A 25,123-nucleotide genomic window follows, 5' to 3' on the forward strand; every position below is an offset into this window, starting at 1 on the left:
AGGCGCTTGCAGGTGCAGCAAAAAAATGGTGCAACAGCAAAATCGGTGCAACAGCATTTCTCCCAGTTGCATAAGCATTATGACTGTCGTGAGCATTTGTCCAGCTCTTAGCTTGTAGGTTTGAAACTAAGCACAGGACACTGCCTAGCTGTGGCTGCAAGTGATCGACTGATGCTTGGTTCGTCGGTGTGTAGCTGTGGCTCATTGAACTCCGCATTAGTTATTCAACAGGAGGCGATGATACTGTGTACTAGTCTACATTGGGTGCACATACACGTAATAAGGGAGTAATTACTCGTTAGCATCCACCCAACTGCATTTATAAGCTGCCAAGGAAGGCTGTACAGCTGTCGGGAAACTTAAAGGGGGCCGACCGCTGACAAAATATGTCGAGAGATTATGGTGGAAATAGACATCTTGCCTCGTTAGGGTTGAGCGCTGCAATATGCAAGAAATAAGGAATTAATTTTTTTTTTGCTTTGAAAATCTCTGAAAACAAACTCTCATGCCACCTCGCAGCGAAACTTCCATTATTGGTGTATCCCACCACATGACCACACCTCTGTAAAGGAGCTTTTTTTTTTCTTTAAGGAATGTTCATCATGTTAATCCATTAGAGGTCCCGTTCTCGAGAAAAGCCGACATCCCTTTGTCCATCTGTCACAGAAAAGCAGGTGGCACACCTGCCACGGTGGGCAGGTGTCAGTGATATTGATTCAAACAAATTTGGTGCAATTGCCACCGTTCTACTGCGGCATCAGCTCATTGGTCGAGAGATAGCCAGCCTCCCGTTACTACCTGCTAAAATGAGCCACCCCGCAGGTGGCTTGGAGTAGCTGCATAGTGGCTACGGTGGCTGTGTGAGAAACAGCCACCCGCCAAGGCACTGGCTCATCGCTAAACTGCTGCACCACTGGGCCAGTATCTATGAAAGAGGAGTAGCAGCATCCAAGTTTTATTGTAGCTCTCGCTCTCTCCAGTTTGCCCTTCGATGAAAACCAACGTTCCCTACACCACCTACACATTGCTGATGATGTGCTTGTAGCTTTTTCGTCACCAGATGGTGCCCCAGTATATTTCTTGAAACAATAATTACGGTCCATTAAAGCATTCGTCGACGAGGCATACATCACTGCGCTGTAACAGCTTTGGCTGTCGAAACAGAAATGGGCGCTACTCTACTAAAAATAATTAGTTTGGCAGGTGAGATATATTATTTATACGAATACCCGAAGGGCCCACTGGCAACATTACATAGAGGTGGACATAAAGCAGAACACTATTCTGTCTCAAAAACACTGCAGATAGTTAATGTGGCACTCGGGTGCAAGTCAAGAAACATTATAAAGAATATGTTCTTGCAAAAATGCACTATAAACAAAAAGGAAACAGTGTTAGCGAATGAGAATTTACATTCGTTTTTCAGTACGTCACATTTGCTGACGGGAAATCTCCTTCACTGTAGCTGATCACAGTTTCCAGCATTGGGACACAAAAAAAAAAGGGGGGGGTGCATGCAATGATGAAAAAATTCTTGATAAATTTATTCGGTAGCTTTCTCACAAAATTGTGGAGTCGAGCACCTTAGACAGCAATTAAGCTTTTTGTTGCGCTGAAGGAAGCAGTGCTTAAAATCCACTGGTTGCTACCTTCAAAAAAAAAAAATTGTCCTGATGTGGGGTTTGAACCAGAGACCACCACCTGTCATGGGCAGACGATCAGGAACTAGGCTAACTGGGACGTTTTTTTTTCCCTTTATTGCATGGGAAAACTGCCTAGAAAGGAAATAATCGAACATACACGAGTATGTTCAGATCACTAAGCTGCATAATATGAGCCCAAACAAACATCGAAATTCTGGGAGGCATACATATGCATCCAAGTTCAATGAACGTGATAGGTGAGTACGGCAGTCCACCATACAGTTCTTCCAAAGACTGAATAGTCGCATCAACACAAGAGATCCCAAGGCACAACACAGTTTTTCTCAACAGGCAAAAATCTAACAATGTACGGACTGATTTTAATGTCCTTCAGAAGTATTCATTGTAATATGTCCCAGAAGAACATAGCAACACAGCACTGAATGAAGCAGTTACCAATGGTCTCTGGCGTGTTACATAGGTGACAGTTCACCGCCCGTGGCACAAACATCTCTTTAGTGTGGATTGCATACAATGATGCTGCCTTGACGTGCACCGTCAATGTATGTAATTTATAAAAAAGTATTTTCAGCAGACTCACTGCACATTCGCTTAGCTATCTTTAAAATACTAGTCAACGAACCAGAGGTAAGGCTGCTGATACAAAGGCATAGGCTGAGTCATTTACCTTCTGGAGAGGCCATATGCAAATAGTCTTGAAGGAAAGTGCACAAAGAGAAAACTGAAGTCATCAGTGAGTCCCATCATGAGCCTGTCCCTTTGGTGCAAATAGGTAAGACAAATGAGCACTCGAACACCTCATACGCACAACTACTAAAAAGGAGTGGTTTGAAGTTATGAAAAACTAAAATGTGAAAAGTTGATGCACGAATAAGTGAACAAGTCTTATTCTTCCAGACTCTAGAGTAAGAAACAGCTAGGTTGTCGTGATGTGTGGGCTCCATTGCGAGTGCCATACGGAGGTTGCGAATATTCTGTGTATTACCTGTACCTTCTTCCTCGCACAATGCAGAACTTGCAGGTCGTAGGAAAGGTTTGAAAATAATACGTTGCAGACTTCTGCCCAAGCAAACACAGAGTTCCGGACCCATCCAAGGCTGGGTTTGTCACTTCATAGACATGATTTGTGAATCCCAGTAGGCTCCACTATTGCAAACCTGATGCACAGGAACCCTTAGGTACTGAAAGGTACCACAGTACCAGCTTATGCCACCAGAATGACATGTCCTCATCCTTTGGATTTATCTAAATTAACAGCCATATCTGATACCTCACAAAACTTTTCAGTTAAACGTAAAGCCTCAAGTACATTCTTTTTGTCAGAACAAAAGAAGGCAAAATCATCAGCATAGGTTGAAATTTTAATTTCACACTGAGCCAGAAAGAAACCATGGATAGCTGCACCATTTATAATACTGATGCAAGGGCTGGGTTCAAGATTTTGGGCAAACAACAAAGCTGACAATGGACAACCTCGGTAAACAGACAATTTCAGTCGTATAGCTAGGTTTGGTTAGTACTTGGTAATTAGCACTTACAGCACACCCACTGAGCAAACCATCACCAATATTTACATGCTCCAAGACCGCAGACAAGAAAGCGTGATGAACTTTTATCAAACGCCATTTTAGGACGCGAGCGAATTGATTAATAACTCAAGTGGGAACAATATGCTACTGATGTTTGCCTTATGTTTAGAAGATTCCCCCAAGGTGAAGTAGACTTGTAATATTTGTAGTTACTCAGCAGCATCCACGCAAGCCGACCGCTTGGACATGCGGTGGTCCTGGGCTCAAACTTCGGACTAGGACAAATTTTTTTTTTCCTAACTATATATATGAAGTTACCGTGAAAACTGTATAGCTTTCCTTTGTAGCCCTACGGCTTTGCTTCGGTGGTTGCTCATCATCATCACCATCAGCCTGACTACAGCCACCACAGGGCAAAGGACTCTCCCATGTATATACAATTAACCCTGTCCTTTAATTGCCAGCTGCGCCCACTCTATGCCTGTGAACTTCTTAACCTCATCGCCCACCTAACCTTCTGGATACTAATTAGTAATTACTCCCTTTTGTTACATATCTACTCCACCTTGGGTGATTCTCCTAAACATATATTGGACTGACCTCTAAACATAAAATGTTTCTTCATTTACATTTTGATAGCTGTGCTAATCAAAGCAACTTAGATTGCCTGATCAGCTAGGTGCTTAGCACCTGCTGAACCTGGTAGAGCAAAAGCTGTGGTGTATTGGGCTAGTAGATGCGGCTTGGAGTCTGTAACGTTGAGTGTGTTCCGTATACCTTGGCAGGTGGCAATTATATTAACGGTTCATCGCTAGAGATGAACACTGTGACCTATTCTACTGCCCTCTACCGGCGAATAAAAAGGTCAAAGGTCAAGTGGTGCAACACCGTGGTGGACATATGGTAAGGCCTATAGCCACACTTGACCTCTGGCTCACTTGAAGGTCAACTGGCAACGCACGGCGAATTCTTTACTTAGCGTAGTGAATTACCCGCCTTAGTACATGGCTCAGTGGTTAGGGCGCTCGGCTACTGATTCGGAACCGCGGCGGCAGCGTTTCGATGGAGGCGAAAAACAAATTTAAAGGCGCCCTGCTGCCGTCAGTGCACGTTAAAGATCCCAAGGTGGTCGAAATTATGTCGGAGACCTCCACCACGGCACCTCTTTCTTCCTTTCTTCTTTCACTCCCTCCTTTATCACTTCCCTTACGGCGCGGTTCAGGTGTCCAACGATATACGTTGCGACACATACTGCGCCATTTCGTTTCCTCAAAAACGAATTTTTGTTTTCCTGGCGTAGCGAAGCTTTTGCTTCAAAAAGAAAGAGCGCCGTGTGCAGGGGCGCAAAATAAAACCACGGAGTCCTGCCTCGTTAACGGCTTACATATAAGGCCAGCTTAATCTGGAGGTGAATACTAACTTCTACATTCCACCCAAACTAATAATAATAATAATTGGTTTTTGGGGAGAGGAAATGACGCAGTATCTGCCTCACATATCGGCGGACACCTGAACCGCGCCGCAAGGGAAAAGATAAATTAAAGGAGGGAGTGAAATAAGAAAGGAAGAAAGAGGTGCCGTAGTGGAGGGCTCCGGAATAATTTCGACCACCTGGGGATCATTATAACGTGCACTGACATCGCACAGCACACGGGCGCCTTAGCGTTTTTCAAAATATATAGTCAGTATTTTAAATTCCACATCCCCAGCCATGGAGTTCTTTCCTTCCTCCATGTCCCCAGCAGTAAGTCCTCCTCCCCCACCCCAGAGGAGGCTTTCAGCGCGTGTGCAGTGGCTGGGCGCGGTACGCGCTGACGTTGCTGCCAACGTTGGTTGCTGCGGCGGTGCCAAGAACTTCCACGGATACGACGGCGGCACGGCAACCTCCCTCCCCTCCCCTGGTCCCCAAGAGTGATGCCCAAAGGGCCAACGTACGTCGGGACCATTTCCTCCTCCTCCCCCCCCCCCCCCCCCCCCCCCCCCCTTTCATAGCAACAACCACCACCACAACCACCGGTACGCGGTGTCCAAACGTGCGTATCGTTTCGATGTCAGCTTCTTTTCGTCTGTTTATTCCCCTTTCTACGACTCCCTTCCCCGTGGCAATGCCCGGAAGGCTGACACTCGGGCTAGCGCATCTGCGCGCTCGATCATAGCCCGGCAGGGGCACGTAGTACATACCATTAAAGTTTGAGCCTCGGCCATGATGAACAGTGGAAGTCTCAACGTTAACGTTGGTCCCACTCGCCATTGTTATGAAACCGAAACCAGATGTGGTCATACGCTTAACAAAAAATCAACCGGAGTTCTTTGCGTAGATAAGCAGTTCTTTGGTGTAGCCGATGGAAGAAACAAAATTGTGCTGAAATGTCGATCGGCGTATAACGTTCGTAAACTTCATGAATTACCATGGTTTCAGCTTGGCCCTCGCCAAGTAGTATGAGCCAACGAAAGCCAATTTCCATTCATTCTCTGTTTTGGTAGTTTTGGATTCGTTTACTGCTCCGTGCAAGCAGTGTTGGCGGTAGTTCGCGGCTACGTGTTTGGGATCCGCCTACTTGGCGCGATTGCTGCGATAGTCGGGTCGCTCTCGTTCGCATAATCCATTTCCAGTCTTCACTCGCGTCGTTCTATGACAGCGCGTCAATGCTTATCAACCCTTTTGCTTCGGCTCGGCTTGCAACGATGATTCATTGTAATGCAAGATAAGCAATCGGCAGCTGTGTCGTGGATTTCGGGTAAGTTCAGCATGCTTTCGGCCTTTGTTTTTTTGCGCGCTTCTGAGTGCACTTCACTCGTGCAAGGGTCGTCAACAATATTTGTGAAGCTGCGCTTTGAAACTGTACCGCCGTTGCGCCACTTTTCAAAACAAATTGCTTCAAAACACGAGGGCCAAGGGCTTCGCCTTCGTGTTAATTCGCTCCCCACGGACCTGCCGGCGCAAGGCAGCCTGGAAGAAACTAATTCATAATCAATGCCCCGGGGGGGAGATCGATTATAAATTTCTAGCAGCTACCTTTAAGCGCACAGTCGCTCGGGCTAAGGAAAAACATGATGAAGAGGATTATGAACATCTATCAAAACCGAATAACAGACACGCCTTGTTTCGCTTCCTGAGGTCAAGGAACAGGCTGCCACCGGCTCACAACATTCCCTCTAATGTGCTGACCCCTGTAGAGCTTGCCAGGACATTAGAAGAAATTGGCAGAGGCCTGGAACAGAAATTGGCAGAGGCCTGGAACACCGTTTACCTTGGCCAATCCCCCCCACGTGGGTATGTGCCATATTACTTGAGGAGAAGAAGAAGAAGAAGAACACCGTTTCTCGGCTGTGCTCTCCCGCCCACATAAGCTGGGGAATCATTATGATGATTTTGTTAATATCTCTGTTTATGAGCTCTCCCAAGTTATAAATCGGTTACCTCCTGCAGCTCCTGGTCCTGACCGCGTCACCAAGGCGATGATTAAAATTTTGTTTGACGAATCCCTCAATGATCTATTTGAGCTGGTGAATTACTCTATTAGAACCCCCTGGATCCCGGATGTATGGTGTGTTTCAAAAGTTATCCTGGTACTTAAAAAGCAAGACGAAGGGTTGGTCTTAGACAACATTCGACCAATTTCTTTGACATCGAATCTGGTGAAACTGGTTGAACGCGTGCTGTATGGACGAATCATGCCCATCATTACTGAAAAGGGTCTGCTTAACCCCTGTCAGATTGGTTTCAAGCCTGGATGCTCCATATGGTGTGCGCGTACTGACCTCGAAAGCCGTGTCAGACTAGCTCGCCGCCGTCGCCAATATGCTGCACTTGTAACTCTTGACATCTCGAAAGCATATGACAGTGTAGAGCACGGGTCTCTGATGCATAGACTACGGGCTCTGGGCTTGCCAAGTTATTTTATCGCATGGGTGTCAGCTTTCCTGGCTGACAGGGAATTTTATTGTTGTCAACGCGGGATTTCTACAAGGAAATTTCGTCAATCTAGAGGAGTGCCTCAAGGTGCACTTCTCTCCCCTGTTCTTTTCAATCCCTTACTCAGTTCGATTCCGACCTCTTCTGACGTGACTACATACGTGTATGCAGACAATATAGCTTTCTTTGCTGCTGCGAGTGATTTACATTCTGATTATATGGTGTTACAGTCGTATTTAAATTCACTTGACCGATGGTTATCTGAAATCCACTTGTCTTAATGTAAACAAGTGCGCTTTGTTACCTTTTCCGATTTCTCAACAGGTAAACATTTCACTGGTTCATCGTCATCACGTGATTCCTCAGGTATGTTCTCTAAAGTATCTCGGGGTAACTTATGACACCTCTCTCTCTTGGCGGTCACATATAGATCGGGTTGCTGCGAAAGGGGTTCGGGCAGTCGGTCTTCTGCGAAGGCTGAGTAGCCCACGCTGTGGTATGCGCCGACATGCTCTTCTGATGATTTACAAAATGTATATCCGGCCTATCTTGGAATTTGGCTGCGTTCTGTTTTCTGGCGCGGCTGCATATACTCTGCGCTCACTTCTGCTCTTAGAGCGTGAAGCTTTGCGCCTCTGTTTGGGTCTCCCTAAATACGTGGCAAACAATGTTTTGTATCTGGAAGCGCGGGTGCCGCCTCTTACTGCAAGGTTTCGCCTGTTGACGGTACAGACGTTTTTAAAATTTTTCGACTCGGAGCAGCATGCCTCCCATTTGATCTTCCTAGGGCAGCGAGTGGAGTTCTTGGGTGTCGGTTGGTCTCGGCTTCAAACTCCCCAAATCTGTTTCGTTGAATCCTTGCTGGGCCCACTAAATGTGCGAATACCTGAAATTGGTCCGGTGCGGTCCATCCCCTCAACTGTGACCATCATCTTAGACAATATTTACCCACGTAATGCCAAATTATTGCCTTTCTCTTTGTTAAATGGTATGTTGCAGGATTACTTGTCGACCTTCTGCACACATGTTGCTATTGCGACTGATGGCTCGGTGTGTGACGAAAAGGCAGGTGTAGGCATTTACTCCCAGACCCTTGACTGGTCTTTTTCTCTCCGCCTTCAAGATTTCACTCCTATCTATCTGGCTGAGTTTCTAGCAGTGGTTCTGGCTCTGCGCAAGGTACCCATCTCTTTATCAGCAGTAATAATAGTTACGGACTCGTTATCCTTATGCACTTCCCTGTCTGCGTGCACTGAATCTCAGCTCTTTCGAATACTAAAATTTCTGATCCCTCAACATATCACATCAATTCGATTTCTTTGGGTTCTTGGGCACAGGGTCTTCTATTAAATGAATCAGCTGATGCTCTAGCGAAGGCAGCCCTGAGTGGACTGATTGTTAACCCCCTTCCTACAGCTGCTTACATCACGGCGGCACGTTTTCGAATGTACACTGCAATAAATGAATTTGGCGCATCAGCACTTACTTCATTGGACGACTTCCAACACCTCCTGTTCCCTTGGAGAAGCACAGCATGGCGATCGCGCAAACTTGGTTTCCTTCACACGTCTTCGTTGCCGGGCGCCGCAACTAAATTTTTACCTCTACAGGCCTGGTCTGGCGGTCTCCCCATTGTGTCCATATTGTGCTGAGCCGGAAACAATAGAGCACTTTCTTCTCTTTTGTCGTCGCTACTCATCGATCCGGAGGCGACTATTAGAGGTCCCAATGCAAAATCTCAATTTGCGTCTCTCTTCTGTGGTTGTTCTGTCCCTTGGCGCTTCTATGCTTGGCCTTACCAATGGGAATGTTTGCTCTGCCACTCAAAATTATGTCCTAGAATCAAAATGTCTACCTTCATAGGCTTTCGTACTGCCCATACCATCATAAGCTTTCGTATTTGGGTAACTACTTTTTTCAATTCCTACTCTCTCTCTCTCTCTCTCAATCTTTTTTTTTTTAACTGATTCCCTTACCTAATTTTCAGTTTGTTAGGCCGCCCTAACCTCCTGCAACCTCCTCTGCTACGTAAACAGAGTTGCACAATTTTTGTTAGGTCATCCCACGCTTGCCATATGCAATCTGCAATTTAAATAGTCACCGCCTGGTTATGGCCAATCCCTCTTGTGGGTATGTGCCATTTTGTGAGGGGAACAACAACAACAAATATGTGCCCACTGCCTGTCACTCCTTCGTCAGTTGCACGTGCGGTGTTTTCCACCGATTGCTATTTTTCTTGCTCGCAACACGGGGAAGAAATGTCTGGGTGTAGCGTGCCTGCGTGCACAACCCATCCCGAAATGCCAATTTTTGCACACGCCGAAGACAGCCAGCTATGCTGTCGATGATTTGGAGATTCTGGTTGATCTTCTGACACATGGCAAGTGCGAGCTAGCTCAGCCAGACCCATCTGAAATCGAAGGCTCCGAGATACTCTTCATTTAAGAGCTGACATCTACATAATGTAGCACCCTGTTTCATATTGCCAGATCCCTCCTGAAAGGCATTATCAAAGAGATAAACAGTTGGGAGCAGTGCAAAGCTGCTCTGCTAGGTTCGACAGACAGTCAGCATTCATACCTGACAAGGCTAAAGGAATACATCCCGAACGGTGACAACCTACAACCTTTGTCTGTAAAGTTCCGAGACTGAGCTCATTAAAAAAAAAAGCATTTAACATTGAAATCACTTGTGCAGCACTCCTTCGAAACAGCCTCCCTTGCAGTCTGTACACAGCTTCCAACACTCCTTGAGGTCTTGGAAACAGTTGAAAAGTGCTTCTTTTGGCAGGGCTGTCAGCTTCTTTGTCGTGGCATCTTGAATGGCCTCCACGCTCCCCATCCAGCGATCCTTTAGGGCTCTCTTCACACGAGGAAACAGGAAAAGATTGAAAGGGGAGAGGTCAGGCGAGTATGGCGGATGAGGAAGTACAGTAAGGCTGTGGTGTGTGGCGAGAAATTTTGTCACTCTGAGAGCAGCGTGCGGCCTTGCGTTATCATAGGGAAGGCTCCATTGTCCAGATGCCCATAAGTCAGGGCGACGGCGTCGCAGTGCATCACGCATGTGTTGGAGCACACGAATTTAAAATTCCCGATTCACCGTCTGCCCTTGTGGGACGAACTCATGGTGTATGAAACCTCTGGCATCGAAAAAAAAAAACTATCAGCATCGTCTTTGTTTTGGTCTTCTGTTGCCGGACTTTTCTCGGTGCCGGGGAGCTTGTGGACTGCCGTTCGGCGCTCTGCCTCTTTGTTTGAGGATCGTATTGAAAACACCATGTTTCGTCTTCAGCAATCATGCTGTTGACGAATGCAGCATCCTTCTCTGCCTTGGAGTGCAAATCAGCGCTCACTGACGCCCACATGTCCTTCTGGTCCTGTGTGAGGGAGCGCGGCACAAGTCTGGCATTCAGCTTTCGTTTCCCCAAGTTCTCACGCAAAATTTGGTGGCATGTTGTCTTACTAATGTCGACAGCATCTGATAGCATGCGGACTGTAATGGTGCGGTATTGCTGTACGATTTTCCTGATCCGAGCCAGGTTGTTTTCATTCTGTGAGGTTGAAGGGCGCCCCTGCCTTGTGCCGTCTTCCAGCGACGTTCTCCCCGAAATGAACCTCTTGTGCCACTCTAAAGCTCGCGCCCACGATAATGTCTCATTGCCGTAAGCGTCACGAAGGAGCTCATACGTCTGTGTGGCTCTCTTGCCAAGCTTCACACAGGATTTTATGTTTACATGCTGTTTAAGGTGGACGTCAATCTCTCCACATTCACTGACAGTAGAATGCGCAGACAGCTAGTGACAACATATTTTTTCTACATATAGTGCCATCTAGCGGCTGCCACAGCAATGAACATAAATAGCTCAGGTTAGCCCGAAAAGATAGTGCTACACACCCGCCGCGGTGGCTCAGTGGTTAGGGCGCTCGATTACTGATCCGGAGTTCCCGGGTTCGAACCCGACCGCGGCGGCTGCGTTTTTATGGAGGAAAAACGCTAAGGCGCCCGTGTGCTGTGCGATGTCAGTGCACATTAAAGATCCCCAGGTGGTCGAAATTATTCCGGAGCCCTCCACTACGGCACCTCTTCTTCCTTTCTTCTTTCACTCCCTCCTTTATCCCTTCCCTTACGGCGGTTCAGGTGTCCATTCCCCAAAACCAATTATTATTATTATTATAGTGCTACACATACGCACCAACATTTGTTTTGTAGAATCATTTCTAGAGAAGAAAATAAATCAGTCTTGAAACTTTGCGGACAAAGGTTGTGCATTACCTCAGTGCTCAAGTAATGAGCATGCTAAAGTCGTGCGAGGAACTTTTCAAGGGGATCACGGAGGAGCACAGTTGTTCAAGGGGAGCACAGTTTCAATTCACTTCACTTTATTACCTTAAAGGTCCCCGGGATTGGGGTTGTTACATAAGGGGTGGGTTACATGTATAAATAAGATTTAATAAACGAAGAAAACACTTAAGGTACATAAATTATTCACTGTTAAATATAGTCGCTAAACAATTCACAAATGTTGATGGACAGGTGATTGCGGCGGTGCCGTGTGGAAGGCCGTTCCAGTCCGTGGCTGAGCGTGGAAAGAATGATGATGCAAATGTAGTAGTGCGCGTACGAGGCCAGGCAACTTGAAGGGGATGACCAATGCGGGGGGAAATGTGTGCCGGCGGATTGATGTAGGGCGGATCATTATCAGGGATCATTATCAGGGATCATTATCAGCCGTATGTTGAGGCTATTATAGGAAGCCTTTACTTTGCGAATGCATCCGTATTTTGATCTTGAATACATGCTTAACCAAGCTGAAATAAAATGTGGTTGTCTTCATTTATGGGAACTGTGGCATATCAGGGCAGCCTTTATTAAAGAGCGTTTCACGTGCTTTCTGGCTATCCTGTTGTTTTATCTGAGCTTTGATAGACCAGGAGAAGCCTCTTGGTGGTCAATGCATGCATTTCCTGGTTGTTGCTTTAGATATTGTCACATGCAGTTTCAGTCTGTGTGTCAGTGAAGGCGTGTTACAAAAGGCAGGAGTTCATCTAGCTGCATTTGGATTTTCATACTGTAAGCAGAGCTATGGAGCATTCATAGAAGCTCCATGACTGGAGACCAAGCATCTGGTAGCATTCTGAAGCGTGTCATGACAGTCGGGACAATAGCGGAATTTGCACAGAATTTCAGCTGACACAAAGCTAGTACAAAATAGCAGTGGCACAGCTGGTGATGGCAAGTGTGGATAGTCAAGAAGGCAGATGAATGCTTCCAAAGTAAACTGTTTATTGGGGAACTTATTGTGTAGAACTAGGAAACGGGGTTGCAGCAAACATTACGCAGACCTGGGCAGTCATCTGAATTACAGTGGCCACGACTCCTAGCCACTCTGTATTTAAACATGGTACAGAACTTTCCATATTGGAGGCTTAACAAGGTGATGGTTCGGGCTAGTGGGTATGCGTTATGATCCATAGCGCAGCAACAAAACAGGGGACAAACACAAACACAACACTACGGCTTTATTTGGTGCACACAGAATTTATACATGAAGTAAAGAACGATACCAGTCAGATTAGACTAGATACTTTGTGAACAAAGCTTAAAAATCACATGCAATACATTTCACTGGTTGGCATACTGCTCCGAGTCTAAAAATGCCTTATCTTTCATTGTCAGTGACAATGACGGACTGCTGACGCAGCTTTCAGGTCCAACTCTTTTGATTCCGGCAGCCTCGATAATTTCCCTTGTTCATCTATCCGCATTTCTGCCAATCACCTCGCATTCTTTAAAACCAGGCTTGCATTTATGAGCACGACAGTGCCGTGCCAAATTGCTGGAACCGCCATCCCTAACTTCCCTATGGTGCTCGCTTAACCGCTCATTAAGGCATCTGCCTGACTGCCCAATGTACGCCTTGCCGCATGAGAGCGGGACACTGTAGACTATTTCTTCAGTACACTGCACGAAAGGGCTTCTATGCCAAATCGTGCAACTATTCTGAAGCCTGCTGTTGGGACAGGTGGCCTTGCAAATGCGGGACAATTTTTCTGGTGCAGACATATACACCTTCACTCCCACTTTTTGTGCTACCTTCTTGAGGGAGTGTGACAGCTTGTGGATATATGGCACCACCACTAACTTGCTACCCCCTTCGCCATCAGTTCCAGTCTTGGCATTTTCCTGCTGATGCAAGCTCTCAGCGACCGAAACTAACAAGTGTCTTGGGAATCCTGCTGCTCGGAGGCGGTCCACCTGCTTATAAAAACTACTTTTCATCAAGCATGCGCAGGACTTGCTAACTGCATTTGAAAAGCACGTCTTCACGACCCCTCGCTTGGCCAGCCTCATATGCGCAGACGAAAAGGGTAATAGGGGCTTCTCAGCTCTGCGCTCATACTTCCAACAAACCTGCTGTCCAGTAACCAATTTTAGGTCAAGAAACCGAATAGTGCCCTCAACCGGAAGCTCATGGGTGATCTTCAGAGGGTGCAGACACTTAGAGAAGGTAGAAATAGCGGTTCCGGCTGTTACAGAAACATCTCTATGGCTCTTACGAAGGACCACTAGGTAGTCATCAACAAACCTAAACGTCCGAATGACAACAGCAACATCCAGTTTATTTTGCAGTCTCCTGTCTAGACTAGCAAGGTAGAGGTCACTGAGCGCTGGAGCAATGCACGAACCGATGCAACCTCCATCCTTTTGCAGAAATATCTCCTGATTCCAGCTAACAAAGGTTGACTTCAGATACAGAGACAATAAACTCAAGAACCCGTCAACAGACACACCTAATTCATTCTGAAAAACAACAGCACCAAAGCGATGAATGCAGTCTTCGATACATTCTAAAAGCTGCTGATGTGGCAGGGAGTAATATGGATCCTTCACATATATTGAAAAAAATTCCACATCTTGCTCTTCAAGTTCTTTTAGAAACAAAACCACTTGTTCTGAGCTTCTAATCAGAAAAGGATCATCAACGCTCAAAAGTTTGAGATGTCGTTGCAGAAATAGCCCTACCTCCTTCTGCCACGTCCCTCGTTCAGATATGAGGATACGGAACGGTGCTTCCGGCTTGTGCGTCTTCACTGAAAAAAACATCTCGAGACCGAGTTTTTCCGCCTTTTGGACTGCAAGCGCAAGCCTAGACAATTCAAGCTGTAAACATAACCTTTTTGCTTGTGCTTTTACCTTTCTCAAAGACACGCTTTGCTGCTGATTAAAAACTGAATCAACTGCCTCACGCGCCTTCTTACGGTACAAATCCCATGGAAAAACTGCGAAGCCACCTTCTTTGTCAGAAAAAAGCCGTAGTGGAAGTTTAGCACTTGTGTTTGTCCCCTGTTTTGTTCCTGCGCTATGGATCATATTGCAGGCCTGGTACTCTCTTGAGTATTATAGGACAATGGTTGAATGGTCAGAATCAATCACGAACAAACTAGTTGCTTAAGAGAACACAAGGTCAGGTAATTTATTCCATGAAGGTGGGCTGAAAATCTTGACACCACACTGGTGTAGCTAAGAAAAAGCAAAGCAGCAGTAATGGTGCAAACAGTTAATGTGACAATATCTTGCGGCAGGATATTCTTGCTTTGCAATACTACTAGCACATGAATTCAAGGCTGATACTGGGCACCTCTCATCAGATAATTGAACCTTTTCTTACTGGATGCAGCTGATGGCTTCTCTTTACTCGCGATCGCGGGTGACTTCTCTACCGACGACTTCTCTCTACTTGTATGCTTGGACTTCTCTACCGACGGCTTCTCTCTGCTTACATGCTCAGCCTTGCTTACTGATGGCTTCTCTCTACTCGCATGCTCAGTCGATTTCTTCACTGATGGCCTCTCTTTACTTGCGTGCTCGGTCGTAGCGGACTTGGATTTCTCTACCGACGGCTTCTCTCTGCTTACATGCTCAGTCTTCTTTGTGCGCTCGGTCGACTTCTCTACCGACGGCTTCTCTCTACTTGCGTGCTCGGTCGATTTCTTTACTGATGCCTTCTCTCCACTTGCTTGTTTCTCCACATGCTTCTCTTTACTCGCGTGCTCGGTCACATTGGACTTGTGTTTTCTTACCGGCGGCTTCTCTTTACTCGCATGCTCGGTCACATCGGACTTGTGGTTCTTCGATGATGACTTCTCTTTACGCGCTTGCTCGGGCGTGCTAGACTCTCCTTTACTCTCCGTTACCTGTTCCACACTCGTGGCATGCCTCTTCGCACTTCTCCGCTGTTCGTCGTCGCTCTTCTCGGCCACCAATTCAGTCAATCGCCCTTCTTCGTCGGTCGTCTGAGTAAGGGCACCGATCGTTGCGGAAACTGCATTGTGGTGCGCTCGAGCATTCAGTATGGCATTTGCAGACATGTGACCCGTAAAGTAACGAGTAGCTCGCAAAATGTTCATGCCCAAATTAGTCACACTGATTGTAGACAATGTCTCTTTGGAGGAGATGTTTCCGAAGTACGTTTCAGACAGAAAGTCCATGCTCAGCGAGTCGCTGGCGATCATGTCCCCGCAGCGGCGACGAATCGTGTTCACGATCGCGCGAGGACAGATGTAGTCTGTGTATTTCTGCTCGTGCACCACCACGTCTCCGATGCCGTCTGCGACGAGCGGATTCTGAACAGCCTCTCGAGAAGTGTAATATTCGTTGCTGTACACTCGGCGAGACTTTGTTCTGTCTTCAAATAGTTCGTGAGTCGGGCTAGTTGGCGGTGTCTTGGCCATCCTGTGTGGAGGACTCATCTTCACAAACGACACGCACCGTCTTCCCGGCGTTCGCTGCTTCACGCTGATCTGGGGCAACACGACAAGCGGTGGGCGATCGCCGGAAGAGCTCGCACAAAACAAAATGTGCAGAGTGTTAAATTCCATCTTGCAACCGACGTTGGAGTCTGAGAACACCAGTTCCACCTTGTCCGTCTTCTCCATAAACGTATGAAGAAACACATTGTTGGCGAACACATTCTTGTATTTCCTATTTACCTCGCCCTGTCCGGCGTGCAGTCGAAGCACCACGTGCAACGCCCAGTACAGTCTTTCCAGCAAAATCAGTGCACACTCGTCGTCGCCGTTACACCAAAACACTAGCACGCACGTGCGTTGCTTACTGGGCACGGCGGCGTCCTTCAGTCGACCGCCGCCGTTACTGCAACTCTCTTTCTGGTCTCCTCTGCCACCCCCGTAATCCTTCACCACTACCATGGGGTCTTTCATCTGTTGCCTGCTTTCGAGCTGCGTTTGCTGATGAGCGTACATGGCGCGAAAGCTCATGTAATACGCTATGATAGAAATCCAAAAGTGTGTTACGCCGTGGGTGATGGCGCGCCAGGAATATAGGGGCAGTTCAGCATCCAACATTGTAGTGAACATGTCGGGGTTGATCTCTGTAACCGAGTCGAGGTCGCGCTGGTGCGGAAATAGAGCCCGAAACTGCTCATACATCCAAGTCTCGGACTCGACCGGTTGCTCGTACACCACCGATTCACTGCCCCCGACGGGCGACGGAAGTGTGTACGCGTCCGAGTTGCCTCCCAACAGCATGGAACCGAAATTGGCCATGTCTTGCAGTTCCACCTGAGCATTCAGTATACGATGACACAAGTACGATATGTACGTGTTCACGCGCTTCAACAACGGTGCAAACTGCTTGGTCACGGCTTCCCAGTGCTTGCGACGAATGAGCGGGTTCGTCATGTGTTGCTTGGATAGCAAGGTCTCTTTACAAGTGTCGTAGCTGTCGGCACCGTGCACGGCAATCGCAGCAAACGTGCAACCCACTTGCTTGGTAGTCATGTTGGCGATGATCTTTTCCGTTGTAGTAGAGGGAGCGACCACGGCCGACTGCTGCTGGTCCATCATCTTGCTCGCTCGCTCGATGCTAGCGTTCACCGACGGAGCCATCCAGTTCCAGAACATGTGCATGTAAGACCTGTTATCGGCAGCTAACACACACATCTTCCGATACAGTGCCTTGAAGGTACTCACGTACCCTTCGTCTGGCAGCATCTCCAGCAGCGGGTTCAGCCAGTGCTCTTCGCTAGAAAACAGCCCGTTGAACATGGCGTGCACTGTAGCATACGTGAACTCGAACCGGCCGTTCAGTTGGTACACGTAGTGAATGTCACCCACGTTGGGATTCGCACAGTGAGCCATGCGAGAGCATTCGACCCGCCGACACGAGCCCTTGCGTCCGACCGGCGTGAAACAGACCACGCTGCCGGAGTCGGGATCGAAACAGTGCGCAAGCACTGCCCGGTCCAGAGTCACGTACGTCGGATCGTTGACGCGTCTCTGTTTGGCTCGGTCGGCGAGCATTCGCACTCGATCCTCTCGCTCGCGCTTGTTGCGGGCGGCCAAGTCTCGAGCCACTTGCTGTCGTCGCTGCAGTCTCTTCAGCTGCTTCTTGTTAGAAATCCACTGCAAGCGCTGACGCTCCTTCTTGTTCATGTAGCTGAAATCGTCACGCCGAGCTCCATAACAGTCGTTGTCATCATCTTCTTCCTCAGAAGCACTGGCACTGCTAAAATCACCCCCAAAGTCGTCGTCTTTGTTATCCTTATTCTTCTTGCACTTGTTGTTCAGCTTGCGACGTTCTCGTTCCTTCACACGCAACTCGCTCTTCCTCTCCACCCTGTCGTCGAGCACGTCGTTCGTTCCAAACAGGCGGGCGAAGTACGTGTTCAGGATTTGAAGCACTTCGATCTTATTCTCGATACCTTCGTTTCGAGCCAACAGTCTGATGTACACCATGACTAGACACTCGAAGCCACTGCACTCCGCGTACAACGGACTTTGCTCGTACAGACCTTGCACCAGAATTACATGCGCCAGAGTCACTCTTAGCGAGGCGGGAATGGAAGTGATACCTTCCTGAACGGCTTTGGGAATTCCTCCGGAAGCAGCGTGAGGCACCACTTGATACAGACTGATGTCGCACCGTTTCGTCGCTGCCAATATCACTCGAAAGTGAAGCCCGTTGCTCATCGGTAGTGGAGGCAAGTCATTTTCGGAGGTCATTTTCAAATCGTAGGAGTACATAAACATACGCATGTCTTCCACGATGTAGCATTTCTGCAACGAAAGAAAGACAGAGAGAAAACATGACTCGATACGAGATCGTCTTAGGAATGCATGCAGTACCCACATTAATAATCACCATTCTCGTGCTCGCGATATATTTTTCGCCACTGAGACCCGTACACACGCGCATCTCGTGCGATGATCGCTCACTCTCTCTCGATTACAAAGACAGTACGATTACCGGCGCGATGCTATACGCTACGTGCATGCTACTGCCGATCCTTACATTGGGCTGGATAGAATGGAAATCGCACCGTGCTTCTTCGAGTGAGGAGTGTGATGGGAAACTCACGTTATGCTTCAAGAAATCCGTACCCTCCATAGTTCGCAAGTTACACGTCTATCTGTTGTGTTTCGTAGTTGGAGCACTAGTCACTATATTTGTGACGGACGCGATCAAGTACAGCGTGGGTAGACCCAGACCACACTTTCTCTCGTTGTGCGCACCCGATGCGTGTCAACGCGGCAATGAAACGGTATACACGCAGTCTCTGCACTGCACGACCGAACTTTCCAGACACTTGCTGCGCAATTTAAGACTATCGTTTCCATCGGGACACTCCTCCCTTTCTGCTTACGCCGCCGCGTTCATGATTCTCTACTTGCAAGAACGAGGACATGCGGCGTTACACTCGTTAACAGTGGCAATATTTGCGATACAAAGCACGATTGCAGTCGCGGCAATGGGCATAGGAGCTAGTCGCGTATTTGATCACAAGCATCACGTTGGAGACGTCGCGTGTGGACTAGCATTAGGAGCAGTTATAGGCTATTTGACTTGGACATTTGTTCTACCGGAAATGAAAAAAGACGAACTTACCCCAGAAGCCTTGGGCATAGTGTCGCACTTTCCGTCTGCCTCGCCAGCACGGGTGCCTGCGACGACCGCGAAGGACGGCGCCGCCATCTTCTCTTCTTGGGGGACCGGAGTCGAATGAGCAGCCGATGTCTCAAGTCTCCTTTGGAGTTATGACGATGTGGAATCGCACGGCGCTCGTATATATATACGGAGCTGCCGCTAGACGGTGCAGTGTTAGTCTCCAGATATTCTAAGAAAGAAAAGAATGAGTCGAGATAAGAACACATGCCACGCCGCACATCTTTCAAGATAAGAACACGACGCGTCTCATCATATCAGAATACTCCAGATATTAATGAAAGGAAAGAAAGAGTCGAGATAAGAACACACATCTTGCACCCCGTTCGAGATAAGAACACTCTACGGTACTGTGCGACCGTCAGCAGAAACACTTATACACATACTCGAGATAAAAAATGCCCGCCTCACAGTCGCGACAACTGCAGCAACGGCCGCGACGGCAGCAGGGGCAGGGGCAGCTGCAGCAGCAGCAGCGGCGACAGCAGCAGCGACAGCAACTTCGACTCACGATTCGAGCGTGGCTATTCAATCTACGACATCAATTAATCCAAACGGCGGACCTCCGCTCTTACCCGCAAAGTTGAAAAGCGCGTATAAACACGTTCCAGCAACTTCGAACGGATGGAACATCGTAAACACACAGAGCCATAATACGCTTGATCAAGAAGCATTATAATTGGGCCTGGGTTACTGGTTTCCGCGCCCGATACAGGCACCCCCACAACCGCCTCCACAACCACAGCAACCGCCTTCGCCTTCCATATTCGCTAAAGGAGGCAGTTCAGACTGGGACCCATTGCTACCGCTATGTATGGCTGCGATTTGCGTCACAGAGACGCGCGTACCGATTCGCGTGCTCAAAGAGGCGTTTGTGGCCAAGCGTCCGGTCGAGAAAGTGGCCGCTTCGATCACAGACTCGTTGCTTTCGCAGCTAGTGCACAGTCCGCGGTGGCTAGACAACTACGACGCGTTAGAGATGGCTTACGGAAACGAAGTATTCGCTGCTGGAAAGCTGTTTTTGACGCTATGCAAGATGAAAGATGTGCAAGCGCAAGCAGAAACGCAGAACATAGCGCGAGACGCAGTCGTACCACCTATACTCGCTTTTCTGGTCTCTAAAAGCGGTTGCGTCTCCGTCGCGGTGTGTGACGCGTTTGTGAAGCAATTGAAAGCGAAAGACGCTGGCACGGCAAACTACGACGCGAACGTGGAAACGAAATTAATACAGAAAGTAAAGGAATTCCTCCGAGAGAACGCGATCTCTTATCTTGGCTCCCGCGACGGGGGCGCGTCTGCACGCGCGGTCGATGCGGCGCTCAAGGACAGTGGCGTACGTGCGCTGAAAGTCGACAAGGTCTGTACGCAAGAAAAGATAGATGCCGTAAAGGCGACTGCGACATTCACTTTCGGCCTTGTGGACGCTATTCTCACCGGGCCGGACGTAGAAGATACGTGGAATCGCGTAATGTATTCTCCGGCGAAATTCGCAATTCCTAGCGCCGCCGCTCTATTTCAATCGTTACACGAGGAAGACAGAGCGTTGCTCGTTTCGCACAATTTGGATGGTGAAATGACTTACGTAAATGACAACGTCAATGATTATACAAGCACCGTGCGTTTCGAAAACGCAGAAAATGCTTCCATTACCTTCACCTATGCACCCGAGGTGTCTGCTTTCAGCCTGCACGATGCGACAGATTACGCGCGACGATACTCGCGTTGGGTGGGCGATCCCATTGCTGCTGCTGTTGCTGCTGTTGCCTAATAAAATGTCTGGCTCCAGCACCACGATGGGTGCCGCTGGCGGACAGCAGCGCCACCGTCTCGCGAAGAATATGGAACCGCACGTTGCTATGTACACTATCGTTTACAGAGATCCCAACGGTACCCCAGACAACGAACACGACGACTGGTACAGTTGCATTACCGATAGAGTTCCCGCTCGGGAATTCGTGAACGTTATTAAGAATTCAGCTGCCATGGTAGACGCGGGTTCCATAAACAGGATACGAGTGCGCAAGGCTCAGAAAGCTGCGGCTGCGGCTGCTGCTGCCGCTTCAATGACGGGCAACACGCACACTTGGGGGTCGTTTCTGCGCAATTTCTTTACTGTCTTAACAAATTTCGGCCGCACCACCGCGGCGACGATGCAGCAGCAGCAGCAACAACAACAGAACCAACAGCAACTGGCTGACGAGCGCCAGTATTACTCTGGCTGCTTACCCGACGGAGGAACGAGTAGTGGTGTTGGGACAAGTGGATTGTCCGCCAACCTTCCTTGTGTATCGCATTACGACCCAACGAAAGACGTGCACGTATATATATTGTGCACCATTGACACATGCATTACGTTTCGCGTGATCAAAGATGGAAATGGAAACGAGAACGCTAGAGCGTTCGCCAACATAGTCACCCTCATTAGAGCCTTTTACGAATCGCAAGTGCTGCTCGGGGGACATCGCACGACGTTCACCCGTAGCAAGTACGACTCAGACGCAGACGACGCCTCTACCGATGGAGAATAAATACATTTATTGTTCATTGCAGTGTCTTGTATCTATCTTCTATGGAAGAAGAGCCTGTAGAGCTGCCGCTGCTACTCTTCTGTTCTTTCTGGTCACGGTCGCCGTCAGTCTGCATCTGATGCCGCTCACTGCAGTAATTCGACTCAGTCGTCGACGCCTCCACCGATGGAGAATCACTACTGCAGTGTCTTGTATCTTCTATGGAAGAGTCTGTAGAGTCTTCGTCAAATTGCAGTCTGCGTCTGACGCGCCACAGCACGGACTCTGGTACGCTTTTGGGTATGCGATTTACTCGCATCATCACAATGTCCGGTCGCGCTCGATTCGCGATGGGAGTGCATTCGATACTATGAAACGTCAAGCGCCGCCTAACTCGACGCAGCCGCTCGGGGTCGTACGGCTCGTGGACAATGCGAGGCGACGGGGGTGTGGGCATCGTTCCCAAGAGCGGGGTGCAACAAGTGAGCTCTTCCATGGCAGTCACTCGCACACACGCACGCTCTCGTCTTATATAGCAAGACCAAGACCAGATAGCAGGACTAATGTTATTTATTATCAACACTGTTATCGGTAGTGTTATCGGTAGTCTTGGTGTCTTGTTCTTCATCCTCTTCACCATCTATGGCGTCAATGGTGACCACATTTTCCTCTTTGTTGTCGTCGTCGTTTGGTTCTTGCTCAGGGGAAGAAGAATGGGCCTGCTCTTGAGTCTGCTCTTCTTTAAGATCCTCCCGATCTTGCTGGGTAGAAGAAGTGTCTTGGTCCTGTTCAATCTGTTCTTGAATCTGTTCTTCTTTAAGCCCTTCTCGGTCGGAAGAAGCATCTGGAGCCTGCTTTTCAGTTTGCTCCTCAACTTGCTCTGGAACCCGTACCTGGTCCTCTTCAGCACGCTGCCGCTCGGACGATTCTTCAACGAGTTTCTCAGTAACCTGCTGGTCCATCTTTGCCCTCTTAGGCTCTTCATCCGTTACCGGAGTAGGGGAGGCCCTCTTAATTGTGGAGGTGGTGCGACGACGGGCTTCTCAACGACTTGCCCGGAAACGGTGGCGGACTTCTCGACTCGTTCAGGAACAGCGGTGGACTTCTCAGGAACGACAGCTACTTCTTTCCTTTTCTTCTGAGCCTGTTCTTCTTGCTCTGTAGAAGGAACGGCAGTCTTTGCTGAAGATTTAGCTTCCTTAGTCCGAAATTTCTCGGTGGAAGGGGCGACTGTTTCTTGAACAACACCGGACTTATCTACCGACACCTTCTCTCTACTTGCATGCCCAGTCGACTTCTTCACTGATGGCCTCTCTTTACTTGCGTGCTCAGTCGTAGTGGACTTGGACTTCTCTACAGACGGCTTCTCTCCGCTTATATGTTCAGTCTTCCTTACTGATGGCTTCTCTTTACTCGCGATCGCGGGTGACTTCTTCACTGATGGCCTCTCTTTACTTGCGTGCTTGGTCGTAGTGGACTTGGACTTCTGTACAGACGGCTTCTCTCCGCTTATATGTTCAGTCTTCCTTACTGATGGCTTCTCTTTACTCGCGATCGCGGGTGACTTCTCTACCGACGACTTCTCTCTACTTGTATGCTTGGACTTCTCTACCGACGGCTTCTCTCTGCTTACATGCTCAGTCTTCCTTACTGATGGCTTCTCTCTACTCGCATGCTCAGTCGATTTCTTCACTGATGGCCTCTCTTTACTTGCGTGCTCGGTCGTAGCGGACTTGGATTTCTCTACCGACGGCTTCTCTCTGCTTACATGCTCAGTCTTCTTTGTGCGCTCGGTCGACTTCTCTACCGACGGCTTCTCTCTACTTGCGTGCTCGGTCGATTTCTTTACTGATGCCTTCTCTCCACTTGCTTGTTTCTCCACATGCTTCTCTTTACTCGCGTGCTCGGTCACATTGGACTTGTGTTTTCTTACCGGCGGCTTCTCTTTACTCGCATGCTCGGTCACATCGGACTTGTGGTTCTTCGATGATGACTTCTCTTTACGCGCTTGCTCGGGCGTGCTAGACTCTCCTTTACTCTCCGTTACCTGTTCCACACTCGTGGCATGCCTCTTCGCACTTCTCCGCTGTTCGTCGTCGCTCTTCTCGGCCACCAATTCAGTCAATCGCCCTTCTTCGTCGGTCGTCTGAGTAAGGGCACCGATCGTTGCGGAAACTGCATTGTGGTGCGCTCGAGCATTCAGTATGGCATTTGCAGACATGTGACCCGTAAAGTAACGAGTAGCTCGCAAAATGTTCATGCCCAAATTAGTCACGCTGATTGTAGACAATGTCTCCTTGGAGGAGATGTTTCCAAAGTACGTTTCAGACAGAAAGTCCATGCTCAGCGAGTCGCTGGCGATCATGTCCCCGCAGCGGCGACGAATCGTGTTCACGATCGCGCGAGGACAGATGTAGTCTGTGTATTTCTGCTCGTGCACCACCACGTCTCCGATGCCGTCTGCGACGAGCGGATTCTGAACAGCCTCTCGAGAAGTGTAATATTCGTTGCTGTACACTCGGCGTGACTTTGTTCTGTCTTCAAATAGTTTGTGAGTCGGGCTAGTTGGCGGTGTCTTGGCCATCCTGTGTGGAGGACTCATCTTCACAAACGACACGCACCGTCTTCCCGGCGTTCGCTGCTTCACGCAGATCTGGGGCAACACGACAAGCGGTGGGCGATCGCCGGAAGAGCTCGCACAAAACAAGAATGTGCAGAGTGTTAAATTCCATCTTGCAACCGACGTTGGAGTCTGAGAACACCAGTTCCACCTTGTCCGTCTTCTTCATAAACGTATGAAGAAACACATTGTTGGCGAACACATTCTTGTATTTCCTATTTACCTCGCCCTGTCCGGCGTGCAGTCGAAGCACCACGTGCAACGCCCAGTACAGTCTCTCCAGCAACATCAGTGCACACTCGTCGTCGCCGTTACACCAAAACACTAGCACGCACGTGCGTTGCTTACTGGGCACGGCGGCGTCCTTCAGTCGACCGCCGCCGTTACTGCAACTCTTTCTGGTCTCCTCTGCCACCCCTGTAATCCTTCACCACTACCATGGGGTCTTTCATGTGTTGCCTGCTTTCGAGCTGCGTTTGCTGATGAGCGTACATGGCGCGAAAGCTCATGTAATACGCTATGATAGAAATCCAAAAGTGTGTTACGCCATGGGTGATGGCGCGCCAGGAATATAGGGGCAGTTCAGCATCCAACATTGTAGTGAACATGTCGGGGTTGATCTCTGTAACCGAGTCGAGGTCGCGCTGGTGCGGAAATAGAGCCCGAAACTGCTCATACATCCAAGTCTCGGACTCGACCGGTTGCTCGTACACCACCGATTCACTGCCCCCGACGGGCGACGGAAGTGTGTACGCGTCCGAGTTGCCTCCCAACAGCATGGAACCGAAATTGGCCATGTCTTGCAGTTCCACCTGAGCATTCAGTATACGATGACACAAGTACGATATGTACGTGTTCACGCGCTTCAACAACGGTGCAAACTGCTTGGTCACGGCTTCCCAGTGCTTGCGACGAACGAGTGG

General features: G+C 48.7%; 4 protein-coding genes across 4 annotated transcripts in view; 2 read left to right on the plus strand and 2 right to left on the minus strand.

Moving 5' to 3' along the window:
* Positions 1–5,684: 5,684 nt before the first annotated feature.
* The window catches only part of LOC144101828 (putative helicase with zinc finger domain), a 62,588-nt gene continuing 43,149 nt past the window's right edge, over positions 5,685–25,123 (plus strand). The window contains 2 exon segments of the mRNA XM_077635047.1: positions 5,685–5,931; positions 7,434–7,475. Of these exon segments, the coding sequence (XP_077491173.1) occupies positions 5,892–5,931; positions 7,434–7,475 (82 nt within the window). The 5' untranslated portion in view covers positions 5,685–5,891.
* LOC144101825 (uncharacterized) lies at positions 12,612–20,345 on the minus strand. The gene is made up of 2 exons (XM_077635044.1): positions 19,017–20,345; positions 12,612–18,187 (listed from the first exon to the last, which is right to left on the minus strand). Exons 1-2 carry the CDS (start codon positions 19,101–19,103, stop codon positions 14,729–14,731), a joined length of 3,546 nt encoding a protein of 1,181 aa, XP_077491170.1. The 5' UTR covers positions 19,104–20,345; the 3' UTR covers positions 12,612–14,728.
* Positions 12,612–24,182, minus strand: LOC144101826 (uncharacterized). The gene is made up of 2 exons (XM_077635045.1): positions 22,474–24,182; positions 12,612–14,787 (listed from the first exon to the last, which is right to left on the minus strand). The coding sequence occupies exon 1, from the start codon at positions 24,180–24,182 to the stop codon at positions 22,569–22,571; it is 1,614 nt and encodes a 537-aa protein (XP_077491171.1). The 3' UTR covers positions 12,612–14,787; positions 22,474–22,568.
* On the plus strand, positions 18,101–19,008 carry LOC144101528 (phospholipid phosphatase 3-like; the record flags this gene model as incomplete). The annotated part of the gene is made up of 1 exon (XM_077634697.1): positions 18,101–19,008. A coding segment is annotated over exon 1 (792 nt), but the record flags the coding sequence as incomplete, so codon positions are not given.

Source organism: Amblyomma americanum, chromosome 8, assembly GCF_052857255.1.
Source record: "Amblyomma americanum isolate KBUSLIRL-KWMA chromosome 8, ASM5285725v1, whole genome shotgun sequence".
In the NCBI taxonomy this organism is placed as follows: Eukaryota; Metazoa; Arthropoda; class Arachnida; order Ixodida; family Ixodidae; genus Amblyomma; species Amblyomma americanum.

What these genes read in the sequence shown, in the direction of transcription:
- LOC144101825 (XM_077635044.1), bottom strand. Translation starts at nt 19,103, where the DNA reads ATGGCGGCGCCGTCCTTCGCGGTCGTCGCAGGCACCCGTGCTGGCGAG. An exon ending in CTATGCCCAAGGCTTCTGGG is followed by an intron (nt 18,188 to 19,016) that starts GTAAGTTCGTCT and finishes CTTTCGTTGCAG; the next exon opens with AAATGCTACATCGTGGAAGA.
- LOC144101826 (XM_077635045.1), bottom strand. Translation starts at nt 24,182, where the DNA reads ATGAGTCCTCCACACAGGATGGCCAAGACACCGCCAACTAGCCCGACT.